The sequence below is a fragment of the Hylobates moloch genome, unplaced genomic scaffold, assembly GCF_009828535.3.
Source record: "Hylobates moloch isolate HMO894 unplaced genomic scaffold, HMol_V3 SCAFFOLD_13, whole genome shotgun sequence".
NCBI lineage: Eukaryota > Metazoa > Chordata > Mammalia > Primates > Hylobatidae > Hylobates > Hylobates moloch.
The window spans coordinates 59259709-59276197 of NW_026652288.1; the positions used below are offsets into that span (position 1 = coordinate 59259709).

At 35.0% G+C, this 16489-nt stretch overlaps 1 protein-coding gene across 3 annotated transcripts in view; it reads right to left on the reverse strand.

The window, feature by feature from the left end:
- NELL2 (neural EGFL like 2) overlaps positions 1-16489 on the reverse strand; it is a 369728-nt gene that overhangs the window by 262629 nt on the left and 90610 nt on the right. For all 3 annotated transcript variants that reach the window (XM_032173769.2, XM_032173772.2, XM_032173771.2), the window contains 6 exons: positions 8694-8867; positions 8508-8604; positions 6097-6169; positions 5897-5979; positions 4875-5003; positions 3610-3712 (listed from right to left, as the gene is read on the reverse strand). In XM_032173769.2, the coding sequence (XP_032029660.1) occupies positions 3610-3712; positions 4875-5003; positions 5897-5979; positions 6097-6169; positions 8508-8604; positions 8694-8867 (659 nt within the window). The remainder of the gene's footprint in view (positions 1-3609; positions 3713-4874; positions 5004-5896; positions 5980-6096; positions 6170-8507; positions 8605-8693; positions 8868-16489) is intronic.

Here is a 16489-nt window from a genome sequence, read left to right on the forward strand (position 1 = left end):
TTTCTACAGCTATCTTGAATATGTGTCACTAAATCTCCCTGTTTGCTAGTTGAGAGCCTGAGACCGGGATAAAGGATGTGGAGGAGATGGAGACTGAAAGGGAAGAGGATGAGTGGTGAAGGCAAACTCTGCCACCTAAGACTCAACTAGGATGCCAAAACACCTCTGGTGAGCTTAGCTACTGGTCGATAAAAGTAGATCACTTAGATTAATTATAACAGATGTTTTTTTTTTTTATAAAAAGGAAAGCAGGCTGTCAAAGCACAGCACTTTCAGATGGAACTTCTCTGAGACCTCTAACTAACTGTGTGTTCCTGAATGGCTTGGAATTCTCCTTATTAGGAAGATGGAGATAATACATACTTACACAGCTGTAAAGATCAAATGAGGCACAAAGTATGTGTCTTGTAACCTATAGAAGCAATATGGCTTCATTACGGCTGTAATTACTATGGCTTTAACAATTTGGCCTTGGCATTCCTGCCTTTGGATTTCTGTCTAACTCCAGCACACTGTTTTAATGGTCCAGGCAGGAAATTAAGCCCCTCCTCCCAATGCTTTGTTTATGTAGATTCAACTAAAGAAAAGGCTTGGTTTCTTCTGACTTCTTTCCCAGAACAACAACTATCTTGCTATTCATCAGTATTTATATTCAGATAATGAGCTGGAGTTGAAGTTACTGAGGGAAAGCATAAAGGAAGCTGCAAAATAGGACTGCCCAGAAATGTGCAAACAACTCCGATGAAGCAAGCCTGAAAGCATTAAAGGAAGAACACAAAAAAGTGACTGGCCACATGCACGTGTTTCGTTCATTTCAATCTTGGCAGAGTCACGTTCAGCAGTTAGGTTATATGCTTTACCTTCCAATGGCTTTAGAAACAGTAAGCAATTAATCTCTTTAAGCCGTTTTCAATAATAATCTATTTTATCGGGTTTTGTCATTAAAAAGGCAGTTGAGCAGAAGCGTTTCAAAGATAGGATCAATGTAGGGTCTAAGAAGAGGGCTTATATTCATATTTAAAAGGGTAAAAAACATAGGAATTTACTTCTACTCCACTAAAATTAGATTTTCATAAATTATAACAGTGACACTACTGTGGAATTAACATAGGAAAATAAGACTGTTTCTCCTCACATGCAATGGTGATGCACACACACACGCACAAACACACATACAAGACATCATAGATGTGTGTAACTATTGGTTTCTCCCACTTTAAATACATATGAAAATCTGTACTATTTAAGTAAGTCAGTCAAAGGATTACTATTACATTTATTTTAAGTGTTATTTGTCTTCTACAAGACTTTTCAGAAGCACGTTTTCTGGATATTGTCAGTGACTTATTTTTAAATTGTGCTTTGCGGAGACTCATTCCCAAAAAGAACCTCTAAGAATATTCACCATATGAACTAAATGCTTATTTCCCTAAGGGGAACTATCTATGGCTGTTTACTGAAATGTCTTGCTAGCTCTAGTAAAATGTTAAATTCATTAAAACTAAAATTTCAAATCTTTGAAATACAAGCAAACACAGGCATGAACCCTCTCTATTCCTCTCTATTCCATGGTACTTATCTTATATATCATTAAATGTGAACAGAAAGATAGTCACTTTATACTTATTATTTTTTAGCCATATCTAATGAGGGCCTATGGCTTCTTTTTTCATTATGTTGTGGTCTGCTCACTGATTACTCACTTCCAGCTCTAACTATTTTCTATATGAAGCAAATAGTTGGTTTTCAATCATTAACACCAAAGACTGCCTGAAACACTCTTCATTAATGAATCTCAAAACATTTTATCATTTCATTATGTCTAACCGCATGTTTCTTGGGAAGAATTCAAGCATTAGTCTGATTTAGTCTGCAGTTTACTCTTGGTAACAGAGACAAATGGTAAGACGAGAATTGAAATTCACTTCTGACGAATCTCTCACAATGGCCCGTTATTTCAATCAACCTGTATCTAATAACACTGACATCACTTAATGCAAATCTGTCATATCCATGAATAACAACATAGAATTACGGATGAAAAGAAGGATAAAAGAAGTTAAAGCAGGGCTGGGCGCCGTGGCTCACGCCTGTAATCCCAGCACTTTGGGAGGCTAAGGCAGGCGGATCTCGAGGTCAGGAGATCGAGACCATCCTGGCTAACACGGTGAAATCCCGTCTGTACTAAAAATACAAAAAAATTAGCCGGGCGTGGTGGCAGGCGCCTGTGTCCCAGCTACTCAGGAGGCTGAGGCAGGAGAATGACATGAACCCCGGAGGCGGAGCTTGCAGTGAGCCGAGATCACGCCACTGCACTCCAGCCTGGGTGACACAGCGAGACTCCATCTCAAGAAAAAAAAAAAAAGAAGTTAAGGCAAAAAGTATGATTCCTTGCTATTGTATTATGAATATGAAGCCATATATGTATATATTGTCCTTCTTCCTTCCTCTTTCTAACCACCTACAAAGAAAACTATATATTACCACGAGCCTCCTTTTATTAAGAGAAGTCCTAGAAAAATGCAGATTATTTCTCACCAAGGAAATTAGCTAGTGACATGTAAGAAAAATTGTATTCAATCCTTCCTAGTTCCACTGAATCGACTTGACTAGGCTAATACAGTTTTATGAGATGGATTGGCTTCAATGTAAAGCCTAATAAAATTAAATATAAATGCATTCCTGAGGGAATTAAATCAATGGACTACGAAGCAACTTCCTGATTTTTCTCTGATAGCTTGTCACCCTCACCTACTGTCCCTCTCTCTCTCCACCCCCCTGCCACTTCTCCCCACTTTGTCTTTTTGAGAGTATACATATAAATACACTTGCATTTACAGAGCTCTATATATTCCACAAACTTTAAAACAACTCAGTTTTCAAGTATGTTACTACTCCTTTGTGGAAAAAACAGCTAAATTTTTAAATACTCTTTTTAACAAAGGTTTAAGTGAAGTCTTTTAAAGTATAAGAAACATAGAGAAGTTACTTCCATTATTTATTGAATGATCTAGAACCCAGGTAAGGGTAGTTACAGATGAGTCAAAAAGTATTTTCTGACATCAGAAGTGAACTGTTATATAATGACTGCTAAAAGGCAGAAAAGCTTCCACACACAGTGGTGTGAGCCTTTTTTTCCCTGAATGAAGGCCATGGCCCTTATCTACACTGGACAATCCTATAATAATGTGGACTTCTGTTGTTTGGGCTAATGGAACAGCATATCTTCTGCTGCTGAAGGCCACTTGTATCATGGATTTCACTGGTTATTGCGGCCATGTGGACCATTCTTAACCTATTTGGGAGACACTTACAATAAATAGTACAATTAGTGAAATGCCTTCCAGTAAGTTTCTTACACATCTTTCCTACTACTATCACTATATGGAATAGATTACTCCAAGAAAAAATTGTCCTAATGGAATAGGGGCATAGCATTTTAAAATGGAAAAGAACTAATCAACCAAAACAGAGAAAGTATTCTTCCTTTATTCCATCACTTCTGAAAGCTATTTAGCTTGCCCAGATTAAACCAATGATGGGTGAATACTTATTAATACAGAGCTTTATTTTTCCAAAGAAAGTATTCATCATAAAAGTTATGCTCACATTTGCATTCCTTACAGCATTTGCCATCCACATACGCAAGAGCCGACTTAAGTGGGCAGTCAGGATTTGGGCAGATTAGAGTTTCACACTGGATGGTTCCATTCTGAAAAGGAAACAATATTTAAAGAATTTCCATGTTGGAGTTTAGTAGTTTTCAAGAATTTTTGAATCCATTCCTTAAATTTTAAACTCTTCGTATGAAGAGAACAGAACAGGCCAATGCCAGGAGGGGAGGCGGTGCTGACAATCACCACAAGGAGGCGCCAAACTGGAGACAGGACCACCGCAAGGAATTTGATTCCTAAAGGTGGCCAGAGCTCCCAGGTAGCTGGCTGCTCAGGCTTCCCATTTTATTGACTTCACTATACCACACTCCATCTTCTACTCAATTTAACTTTTGTTCCCCATTTAAAAAATTTAGGAACATATCATGTTCCTGAATAAAAATTGTATCATGCACACGAACATACACACACGCACACGCACATGCACGCGTGCGCGCACACACACACACAGTTCTGAACTACTTTTGATCTTTTTATATGCATGATATTCTGTTTTTAAATAAACTGGATGAACTTTGAGAAATTTTTTTAAAAGCCCAATTCACATAGATGTCTGACTTCTTTCCAGAAAACCAGCTTTAACAGATGAGTTCATGTGTAATTTAAAAGTTTAAAACCAAACTCACTTTGAAATTTTCTTTGAAAATGAACATGTATTTCTTAAGTCATAATGCAATAAAATATTCTACTTCATTAGCGAGCAATTCGCAAAATCATATTTATTTAAACTCTATAATTTGTATTCCACTGTATTAATAAACTATTAGATTGTCCCAATCATTTAAACTCTATCATTTGCTTATATTGCTCAATCTGGACACAATATTTAATGCTGCATATGACTTAGTTTCATGAAAATGCATTCATGAAAACACAAGGGAGAAAAATCTCTGGAAATGTTAAGGATAAGAGGATAGTCTTCTTTAGGAATCACTTTACCTAATTTAAATTGCTAACTTCATGTGTGTACCAATGGACTTAAACTTTATAGTACTCCTAAACCATAACCATCTTTAGAAGCTAGGAAGTGTTTTTAATAATGCAACACAGTTCTTTAGATATGACCAGGTTTGTTGGCACTTTAGTGTTGTGTCTTGAGGAAATGGATCTTGAAATTTTCATGATTACATTGTTTAAATAAATTTTTAAAGAGTGGGAGCATCTGAGTTCCCTTAGTCTCAACTCAAATAGAAGCCATACCAGGCATGTGCAGTTCTTACAGCCGTCTATCCAGGACTCAAATTCTCGGTAGGTGGTTCCCTTCATGGTGCAAGTCCTTTCACAATAGCACTGATCCAATCTATTCATTCGCTGTTCAGCTCGAGACAGCTGTGGCACAAAAGAAGGGGTTTTACATTGTTCATCCTTCCAGCAACACAGAAATGTGAAACACTCCAGCAGGCATCTTTTTTTTTAAAGTATGTAGCAGTAATGATGGCTGTGCTCATCAACCACTTGCCATAAACATATTTAAGACTTTAATTTAATTTAAAAGAATGGGTTTTTTTCTCTCCTCTTATTTGTGATAAATTTGCTGCCTGCCTTAGAAACAAACAACATAATTTATAAGACACAAGTCAAAGGTTAATTCAAAACATCACTCAAATGCAGAGAAGCACTTTCCATTTAAAAGAAGAATGTTTAATTTCATTTATATGCTTATTCAAGTAAAAAAAGAAAATCCAGAATTTATGTTGTATAAGAAACAAATCATACACCATGCAACACAACCATCAGGTAATCTGTAACTACTATAAAAAATTGTAAGTCTAGTGAAATTGTAGGTAAACCTGATATGTGCTTAAGATATTAGTAAATAATCCTAGAACTGTAACATAGTGGTAGAAAGCATTTATGGGACCGTTTCTTTGATACAATTCTTGTGTCTATATTCTTTACGCTGTCCTACTGCCTCCTTGCTTGTAATGAAAAACTGAATAAAAATAAATAATAATAAAAACCAAACAATAAATCCTCCTGTAGTAAGCAGTGTATAAATTAGGTAATCTGCCTCATTCTTGATTTACTGAATTATTTGTTATACAGATGGCTAGGGTTTTAATATTTATAAGCCTTTCCTTAAGCAGAGATTTAGATTCAGTCCTAGCAAAGAGTATAGTATAAGAAGAGCCTCGAAGGTTAAAATCTATGGTTATAAATGGAAGTATTGGGAACATCAAGGATTTTTAAGCTTCCTCACTGTGTTTTTGAGTAGCTTTTACCTTGGCTGATGTTTTCGCTAAAATATCCTGTAGCTCCATGATTTTCTGCACAAGTCCATGGAAGTCATTGCAAGTTGGACAGGCTGGAATTACAAACACTACATTTGGTCAAGAAGCATTTATAAGGGGTTCAATCTGGTTAAGTCTATGCTGACAAGTAATATATGGGGACTCCACAGTGGGAGAACTAATAGACTTACTGCGATTAAGATCTGGGCACTGAGCAATAAATCCCTGGGGCATGACAAGTAATTGGACATCTTGCATTATACCCTGTGTGTGAAAAATAGAAAAAAAAGACATTACTTTCATTTACCCAGATTATGTTCAATGGTCAAGTTCATGAAGGAAAATATTACAGAATACACTCACTAAAATCCCTGAGTAAAAAGTCTTTGTTAATACATTATTTCCACTTCGTACCAAAGGGAAAGAAATTCATCAGGCACAATAGATGATTACCCATGTATTCTCTTATTGATAATGTTTTTAAAGCCTTAAGATTAAATGTCAAGATATAATTAAGAGGCAATAGTTATGTTGTTTTGAGAAGTTATTTTTAGTTAGCCACTGACGGTCTTGAAAATGACCTTTAAAAAAATCAACCTGATAATAATTTCTAGCTTCAGCAACTCTGAAATTGATACCAATTTTAAATTAACTTTAATTATTGGAAAGAAAAGGATAGAAAAACTGGTCGTGAAAGCATGCTCATTTGAGCATCTCATAAAAGTGGGATCTTTTAAAACTAATTTCTCAATTTAAAAAGGACAATAGATTCATTAAACAGCTACAGCAAAATATAGTGATGAGTTCTTATGAGTACAGAAAGTTTACAATGAAAATTTTTTAAATGCCAGCTGGAAATGACCTATTTTACAAAGAAAATTTTATCACACCTTTATAGGCAAAATTTACATGCATACTTAGTCTTTAAGGTATAATTAGCTTCCAGCTTGCTGGGCTCCTAAAGCAAAGGCCAATGGTGATCTATCAGACACATCCAGCTGTCTCTTTTATCTGCCACACTCCCCCCATTTCTTCATGGCCTTTATACATTTTATTAAATTAATATTTTACTTTATCCATTTGAAAAATGCAAACAAAATATCTAATGATAGGGATAACAGTACCAACATGATATCAATATAATTTTAAACATACCTATAAAGATTTGCCAGTCAAATACTGGTCTCTATGTCTTGTACATGTTTAATCTGATTAATAGCATGTATCAATGTGAACGATAAATATTTAAGTATTTTTACTGTGTGGGTATTACTGCCTCCATTGTGTGCTTGGGCCTAGATTGATGAAGTAAATTGTGTACCAACTCCTATCACTTAGAAGCAGCAACATAAAAACAAGGCTATCGTGTACAGTTACGTAGTTTGTGCACTGTACAACTCTAATGGATACTATTTATGGACTACAATAAAGAGAATGACCCCTAGAGTTGTACACATAATTGACACGTGGAGATTTTGAGGCCACACTCAGGCTCCATGGGAAGGACTGTTACGATTAAATAGAGATGAGATTTGGGACTCACAGCACACATCTGCTATCCCTTACCTGGGAAAAGCGCATGGTTTTAGGATTTGCAAGCATGGAACCAATTTCCTATTTGTGTCACTTACTATCTGCCTATCTTTAAGCAAGTTACTTTGCCCCTCTGTGCAGGTTTATGCATAATAAAACAGAAAAAAAAATGACCCTGCATCAAGACTAGCAAGGCTACAATTAGATGGAATCATATATTTCAAGTATCTGGTTTCCTGGTAACAGACAATGCTTAAATAAGTTCCCAAAACACCTTTATAGAATTATAAACTTTGCTTAGAAAACAATTAAATTCACTGATATGTGATCTACCTTGAAATCTATGAGTTGAACTATCACTTATCATTGTTTGATTTGGTAATCATTCACTGAGCCACTTCCATGTTGTAGGGACTGTCATAGTCACTGGGGGAAAGTGATTGCACTACGGGCTTGTAGTCAAGCAATTCTCTGGACTTTATTTTTTCATCTTTAAAATATGGAAAGTTAAATGACATGTCCTTTAAAGCCTCTCCAATGAAGAAATTTTATGAAGTGTTGTCTCCAAGTACATACTAAAGGAAAAGATATAAATTATAACTGCTTTCTCTTTTGACAGATTTGTGCACGTGTGTATTCCTTTCTCACTTTCTGCAGTAGAAGGAGACCATGAATAATATATATTAAGAAGCTTTCAATCCACTATTAATATCTTTGTAAAAGTATCATCAAAGGTTATATTTCAGTGGTGGAGAGTTTATTTGTATGTTAACATTTTAGATTTTTATTGCTTTGAAAGGTTAATTCAAAGAATGACATGTTAACTGCCCTGATTGCAGCCTTGTGATCATTTCTGTAATATCTAACGATTAAACTCATTGAAAAAAGAAGAGAAAATAATGTTTGCTGGCTAAATAAAATATTACTGTTTTAAAAAAAAGAAACAGACACAAATTTTCTAACTTACAAATCCAATTATTTTGTTTCACACCATAAAAAGTAAAATCTACTTTTTGAAACTCATTAGAAAGCATTTACATTTCATTCTCAGACTTTTGCCAAAAGATACCTTAAAATATCCATGTGCATTATTTCTCTGTCCTAGCCAAAATGTTGTGCCTAGAGGCAAGTCTGTGGAGGGCTTTTCTACTACCCTTTCATAAATTCTGCAAAAAAGAAACATCAAAGAAGGAACGTGAGTAGACAGTCATTTCTTAGAATCTTCCATTTCCTAAAATGAGGACACTACACTTACTTATTGCAGTCAATATGTAAAATCAAATGGGAAGCACTGATGGCTAAGGAGAGCTTGTGCCACTTGTCATCAGCCAAAATGTAAGGAAACACTTCCGTGTGAGGGCGGTGACTGACTGAGCGGTAATGCAGTCTGACTTCATTCCGATGGCCACTACTTTCCAGTTCCAGGTACCTGCAGAGAGAAGAGCCACATGGGACACATTTAAAATAAAGTTCAAAAATGACTGAGGTGACCTCTGTCTACAGAAGGATGGAATAGATGTACTTTTCCTAGTTCTCCCACTAAGTACAACTAGACATCATATACAAAACAAACACAGAAGAATCTAGAAGATAGAGAGAAAAAGATATTCAGGATCCAAGGAACAACATGGTAGTGAGTTCAATGGGTTTCCATCTTGTGTCATATATCCTAGACTTGGAGCTAAAGAAGCCTACAATCTGGAAATATCAATGAATGTAGACCTAAAAAATCCTCAAGATGAGCCTGCTTTCTCTAGCTGAAGAACAAAGAAAGGATCAGTCTAGCAAGACAGAAACTTCTAGATAATAATCTCTCTGTTCTAGTCAAACATCACAGAAAACACTGTGGCCCCATCCCAAACCATGCCACACAAAAGCTAAGTAAGAAGCTTATATTTCTACCCTGTTCAAGCAGAAATTAGGTACCTAACAACAGAATAGTGTCAGAGAAGGCCAAGTTTAGAGCCAAGAATTTTAACCCTCCCAGGCAGTAATGAGGCCCCCCACAGCACTAGTGAAGACCATACAGTGAGGAGCCTGGGCTTCCATCTCAACTTGGAAGTAACGAAGCACATTTCCCTTTCCCCACTGGGATAGTATCAAAGGAAGCCTACTGAGGAGTCAGGAGTTTTATAGTCATCCAGCAGTAATGAAACCACCCCCACCACAGTGCCAGCAGAAACCATATAGGAAGCTGAAACTTCCCCCAACTCAGAAATAAAAGCTTCCCCCTCAACTGTCAACAAAGGCAAGTGGGGAATCTAGACTTCTACCTCCACCTGGCAGTAACAAGATGGCACCCTCTCTTCCCCTGCCAAAGCGGTGTTAGAGAAAGCTGGCTAAAACAGGCAGGTTAAATAAGATTCAAGTCTCAGAACATGATACAAACATGTCCAGGTTTCAGTAAAAAATCATTCATTATACCAAGAACCAAAGAAATCTCCAAATGATTGAAAAAAGAAAAAGAACAGATATCAAGACTAAAATGATAAGGATGTTAGAATTACTCAACAAATATTTTAAAGCAGCATTGACAAAAACAATTATGAAAAGACTTAAATGAAAAAATAGAAAGTTTCAGTAAAGAAAAAGAAAAATGGGAAAAAAAATTTAAAACCAAATAGAAACTTCAGAACCAAAAAAATACAATAATGGAAATGAAAAGCTCAGTGGATAAAGCTAAACAGCAGAATGGAAGTGACCGTGAAAAGAATCAGTTATCTGGAAGACAGAAAAAAAAGCATCCAATGTGACAAATAGAAGATAGACTGAAAAAAAAGTTGAACAGTCTTAAAGAGCTGTGAGATTGTAACAAAAGATCTAACATTTGTATAACTAGCATCCAAGAAAGAGAGGAGAAAGGAGGCGAGCTTAAAAAACAATATTGAAGAAATAATGGCTGAACACCTCCCAAATTTGGCAAGAGATATAAACTCACAGATTCAAGAATCTAAGGAAACCCTAAACAAGATAAACTCAGAACAATTTTCAACTTCATATCAAGCCATATCATAATTAGTCTTCTGAAAACTAAAAACAAAGAAAAAATTTGAAAGTAGACAGAGAAAATCTTGCACATTAAGTACAAGGAAAAATTAGAGTGACAGTGTGTTTCTCAGTAGAAACCATGGAAGCCATAAAGAAGTGGTAAAATATTTTTTATGTGACAAAAGCAAAAAGAGCTGTACACGTAGAATTGCATACCCAGCAAAAACATCCTTCAGGAATGAGGAGAAATCAAGACATTCTCAGATAAAGGAAAACTAAGAGAATTTATCATGAGAAGATCTACTTTAAGAGAACAGCAAAATAATGACCTCTAAACAGAAAGAAAAATATAAAATAAAAAGTTTTGGAACATCAGGAAGGTAGAAAGAACATAGTATGTAAAAAAAAAAAAAAATGGGTAAATACAATAAGCTTTCCTTCTCTTTTCTAAAGTGTGTTTGACAACTGAAGCAACAGCTCAAAATTGAAGCAAAAGAGTTTGTGTCCTAAATGTGTGTTAAACAATATTTAAAGAATTTATATTATAAATGAGTGAGGGTAAAGAAACATTAAGACAGCTAAAATTTCTATACATCACTCAAACTGGTAAAATGACTATACGAGCAATCAGTTATAAGTTATGTATATATAATGGAATACCTACAGCAACCACTTACAAAGCTATACAAAGAGACACACTCATAAACATACAGATAAAATGAAATTGTAAAACAAGTAACCCATGGTAAGAAAAAAAAAAACAGAAAAATAAAACAAAGAGAACAAACATAAAATAAAAAATAAAGTGGCAGACTTAAACTGAAGCATATAATTTTATTCAAAGTAAATAGTTTACAAGCATCAATTAAAAGAAAGAGATTAGCAGAAGGGATTAAAAACCATGACCATATTCTGTCGGTAAGAAACTCACTTCAAATATAACTGTCTAGGCAGTTTGAAAGTAAACAAATAGAAAATAATATATACTGAAACTATTAATCAAAGGAAAGCAGAAATGGCTACATTAATTTCAGAAAAATATATTTCAGAGCAAAAATACCAAAGACAGAGATGCTATAAAAATGATGAAAAAAATCAATCCATTAAGAAGACATAACAATTCTCAATGTGTATTACCGAAAACACACAGCTGCAAAATATGTGAAGCAAAAACTGATAGAATTGAAAGAATAAATGGTGAAATTCACAATTACAGTTGGAGACATCAACACCCCTGTTTCAACAATTATTTGAACAACTAGCCAAAATGTCAAGAATATACAACTCAAAAATGCCATCAACCAACAGGATCCACTCAACATTTATAGAACATGCCACTCAACAACAACAGAATACACATTCCTTTCAAGTTCCCAAGGGATATTTACCAAGACAGACCATATCTTGAGCCATAAAATAAACCTCAACAAAACAACATTTTAAAAAATTTAAATCACTTAGAGTGTGCTTTCCAACCACAACAGAATCACCCTGAAAATCAATAACCAGACAATCTCCAAATGTTTTGAAACTAAATATATTTCTAAATAATTCACAGGTCAAAGAGGAAGTCTCAGGGAAATTTTTAAAAATACATAAAATAAATTAAAATTAAAATTAAAAATCAAAAATTTCCAAAAAAACAGGTAAAGCAATACTTGAGAGAGAAATTTATAGCACTAAATGCATATATTAGAAAAGAAGATAAGTCCCAAATCAGTAAGCTCCCACCTCAAGAGCAAAGCAAAGGAAGAGCAAAATAAACACAAATCAAGTAGAAGTAAGGAATTAATAAAGAGCAGAAATCAATAAAATTTAAAAAAATAGAGAAAAATCAATGAACCACAAGCTGGCTCTTTGAACAGTTCAATAAAATTAATGAACTAACAAAGAAAAAAGAGAAAAGATATCAATATTAAGAGATAAACAGGAGATTTCATTATAGACCCTGCAGACATTGAAAGGTTAATATGGGAATACTAAACTCTAGACAAAAAATTTGACAAATAACACAAAATGAACTAATTCTTCAAAAACACAACTTACAGAATATGAAACAGATTACTTGTATAGTCCTATAATTTTTAAGAAAAGTGAACTCTTAAATTTAAAACTCCAAAAAATTAAATCTCCAGGCCCAGATAGTTTCATTGCAGAATTTTCTCACATAATAAATGAAGTCATATGAATTCTACACAATCGCTTCCAGAAAGTAAGAGAGAGAAAAACTACTAAATTCATTTTATTTAGTTTATATTGCCCTGATACCAAAAAACAGATAAAGATAGTATTAAAAAGTAAAACCAAAGACAATATGCTTCCTGAGTATATACACAAAAACTGTTAACAAAATGTTAACAAATATAAATCAGCAACATATAAAAACAATGATATACCATAATCAAGTGGGGTTTATTCCAGGGATGCCAGGCTGGTCCAATATTTGAAAATCAATCCACTATACTAACAAAAGAATGAAAATTATTTTATCATATTGACTTATGCAGAAAAAGCATTTGACAAAATTCAACACCAATTCAAGATGAAACTCTCAGAAAAATAATAACAGAGGAGAACTGTCTCAACCTAATAAAAAGCAACTATAAATAAACTACAGTTAACATCATACTCAATGGTGAAAGACCAGATGCTTTCTCCCTAACATCAGAATAAGGGAAACCCTCTCGTTCCCACCATTCTTATTCAACATAGTGCTGAAAGCTCTGGTCAGTGCAAAAAGAAAAGAAAAGGAAGGGGAGGGGAGGGGAGGGGAAGGAAAGGAAGGGAAGGGAAGAAGGAAAAGGAAAAGGAAAAGGAAAAGAAAGGAAAGGAAAGAAAAGAAAAGAAAAAGAATACAGAATAGAAAGGAAGAAGTTAGAAAGTCAATATTTGCAGATTACATGATTGCCTACATAGAAAATCTCAATAAATCTAGAGGAGCTGGTACCATTCCTTCTGAAACCATTCCAAACAATAGAAAAAGAAGAACTCCTCCCTAACTCATTTTATGCGGCCAGCATCATCCTCATGCCAAAACCTGGCAGAGACACAATAAAAAAAGAAAATTTCAGGCCAACATCCCTGATAAACATCCATGTGAAAATCCTCAATAAAATACTGACAAACCAAATCCAGCAGCACATCCAAAAGGTTATCCACCACGATCAAGTCAGCTTCATTCCTGGGATGCAAGGCTGGTTCAACATATGCATATCAATAAATGGAATCCATCACATAAACAGAACCAGTGACAAAAAAACATATGATTATCTCAATAGATGCAGAAAAGGGCTTTGATAAAATTCAACACCCTATCATGCTAATAACACTCAATAAACTAGGTGTGGATGGAACGTATCTCAAAATAATAAGAACTATTTATGACAAACCCATAGCCAACATCATACTGAATGGGCAAAAGCTGGAAGCACTCCCTTTGAAAACCGGCACAAGGCAAGGATGCCCTCTCTCACAACTCTTATTCAACACAGTATTGGAAGTTCTGGCCAAGGCAATCAGGCAAGAGGAAGAAATAAAGTGTATTCAAATAGGAAGAAAGGAAGACAAACTGTTTTGTTTGCAGATGACATGACTGTATATTTAGAAAACCCCATCATCTCGGCCCCAAAACTCCTTAAGCTGATAAGCATCTTCAGTAAAGTCTCAGAATACAAAATCAATGTGCAAAGATCACAAGCATTCCTATACACCAATAACAGAGAAACAGAGAGCTAAATCATGAGTGAACTCCCATTCACAATTGCTACAAAGAGAATAAAATACCAAGAAATACAACTTACAAGGGATGTAAAGGACCTCTTCAAGAAGAACTACAAACCACTGCTGGAAATAAGAGAGGACACAAACAAATGGAAAAACATTCATGCTCATGGATAGGAAGAATCAATATCATGAAAATGGCCATACTGCCCAAAGTAATGTATAGATTCAATGCTATCCCCATCAAGCTACCATTGACTTTTCTTCACAGAATTAGAAAAAAACTATTTTAAATTTCATATGGAACCAAAAAAGAGCCTGTATAGACAAGATAAGCAAAAAGAACAAAGCTGGAGGCATCATGCTACCTGACTTCAAACTATACTACAGGCTACAGTAACCAAAACAGCATGGTACTGGTACCAAAACAGATATATAGTCCAGTGAAACAGAACAGAGGCCTCAGAAATAACACCACACATCTACAACCATCTAATCTTTGACAAACCTCACAAAAACAAGCAATAGGGAAAGGATTCCCTATTTAATAAATGGTGCTGGAAAAACTGGCTAGCCATATGCAGAAAACTGAAACTGTATCCCTTCCTTACACCTTATGCAAAAATTAACTCACGATGGATTAAAGACTTAAATGTAAAACCCAAAACCATAAAAACCCTAGAAGAAAACCTAGGCAAAACCATTCAGGACACAGGCATGGGCAAAGACTTCATGACTAAAACACCAAAAGCAATGGCAACAAAAGCCACAATTGACAAATGGAATCTAATTAAACTAAAGAGCTTCTGCACAGCAAAAGAAACTATCATCAGAGTGAACAGGCAACCTACAGAATGGGAGAAAATTTTGGCATTCTATCCATCTGACAAAGGGCTAATATCCAGAATCTGAAGGACCTTAAATAAATTTACAAGAAAAAAAACAAACAGCCCCATCAAAAAGTGGGCAAAGACTAACAGACACTTTTCAAAAGAAGACATTTATGCAGCCAACAAACATATGAAAAAAAGCTCGTATTACTGGTCATTAGAGAAATGAAAATGAAAACCACAATGAGATGCCATCTCATGCCAGTTAGAATGGCGATCATTAAAAAGTCAGGAAGCAACAGATTCTGGAGGGGATGTGGAGAAATAGGAACGATTTTACATTGTTGATGGGAGTGTAAATTAGTGCAATCTTTGTGGAAGACAGTGTGGCAATTCCTCAAGGATCTAGAACCAGAAATACCTTTTGACACAGCAATCCCATTACTGGTTATATACCCAAAGGATTATAAAGCATTCTACTATAAAGACACATGTACACGTATGTTTACTGCAGCACTATTTACAATAGTAAAGACTTGGAACCAACCCAAATGCCCATCAATGATAGACTGGATAAAGAAAATGTGGCATTTATACACCATGGATTACTATGCAGCCATAAAAAAGGATGAGTTCTTGTCCTTTGCAGGGACATGGATGAAGCCGGAAACCATCATTCCCAGCAAACTAACACAGGAAGAGAAAACCAAACACTGCATGTTCTCACTCATAAGTGGGAGTTGAACAATGAGAACACATGGACACAGAGAGGAGAACATCACATACCGGGGCCTGTCATGGGGAGGGGACAAGATGAGGGAGAGCATTAGGACAAATACTTAATGCATGCGGGGCTTAAAACCTAGATGATGGGTTGATGGGTGCAGCAAACAACCATGGCACATGTATACCTATGTAACAAACCTGCATGTTCTGCACATGTATCCCAGAATTTAAAGTATAAAAAAAAAACTATCAGAACTAATAAGTTAATTTGGCAAGGTCATAGGATACAATATGACATAAAAATAATTATATTTCTACATGCTAGCAATAAACACATGGATACCAAAATTAAAAATACAATATAATTTACAATTACACAGAAAATTTAAAACTACTTAGGTGTAAATCTAACAAAACATAAACAGGTATTATATACTGAAAACGATATAACACTGATGAAAGAAATCAAAGATCTAAATTATGAATAAATATACCATGTGCATAAATTGGAAGACTCAATACAGTAAAGAATTCAATTCTCCCCAGTGTGATATAAATGTTTAACATAATTCCTATCAAAATAATGGCAAAAAATTTAGCTATAGACAACATTATCCTAAAATTTAAATGGAAAGGCAAAAAATTTAGGCTATTCAAACCAAAACAGCTGAAATAGTTTTGAAGAAGGAATACAGTAGAAAGAATCAATCTACCCAATTCGAAGACTTTATACAGTACAGTAATCAATACTGTGTAGTATGGGCAGAGGGATAGTCACATATCTCAT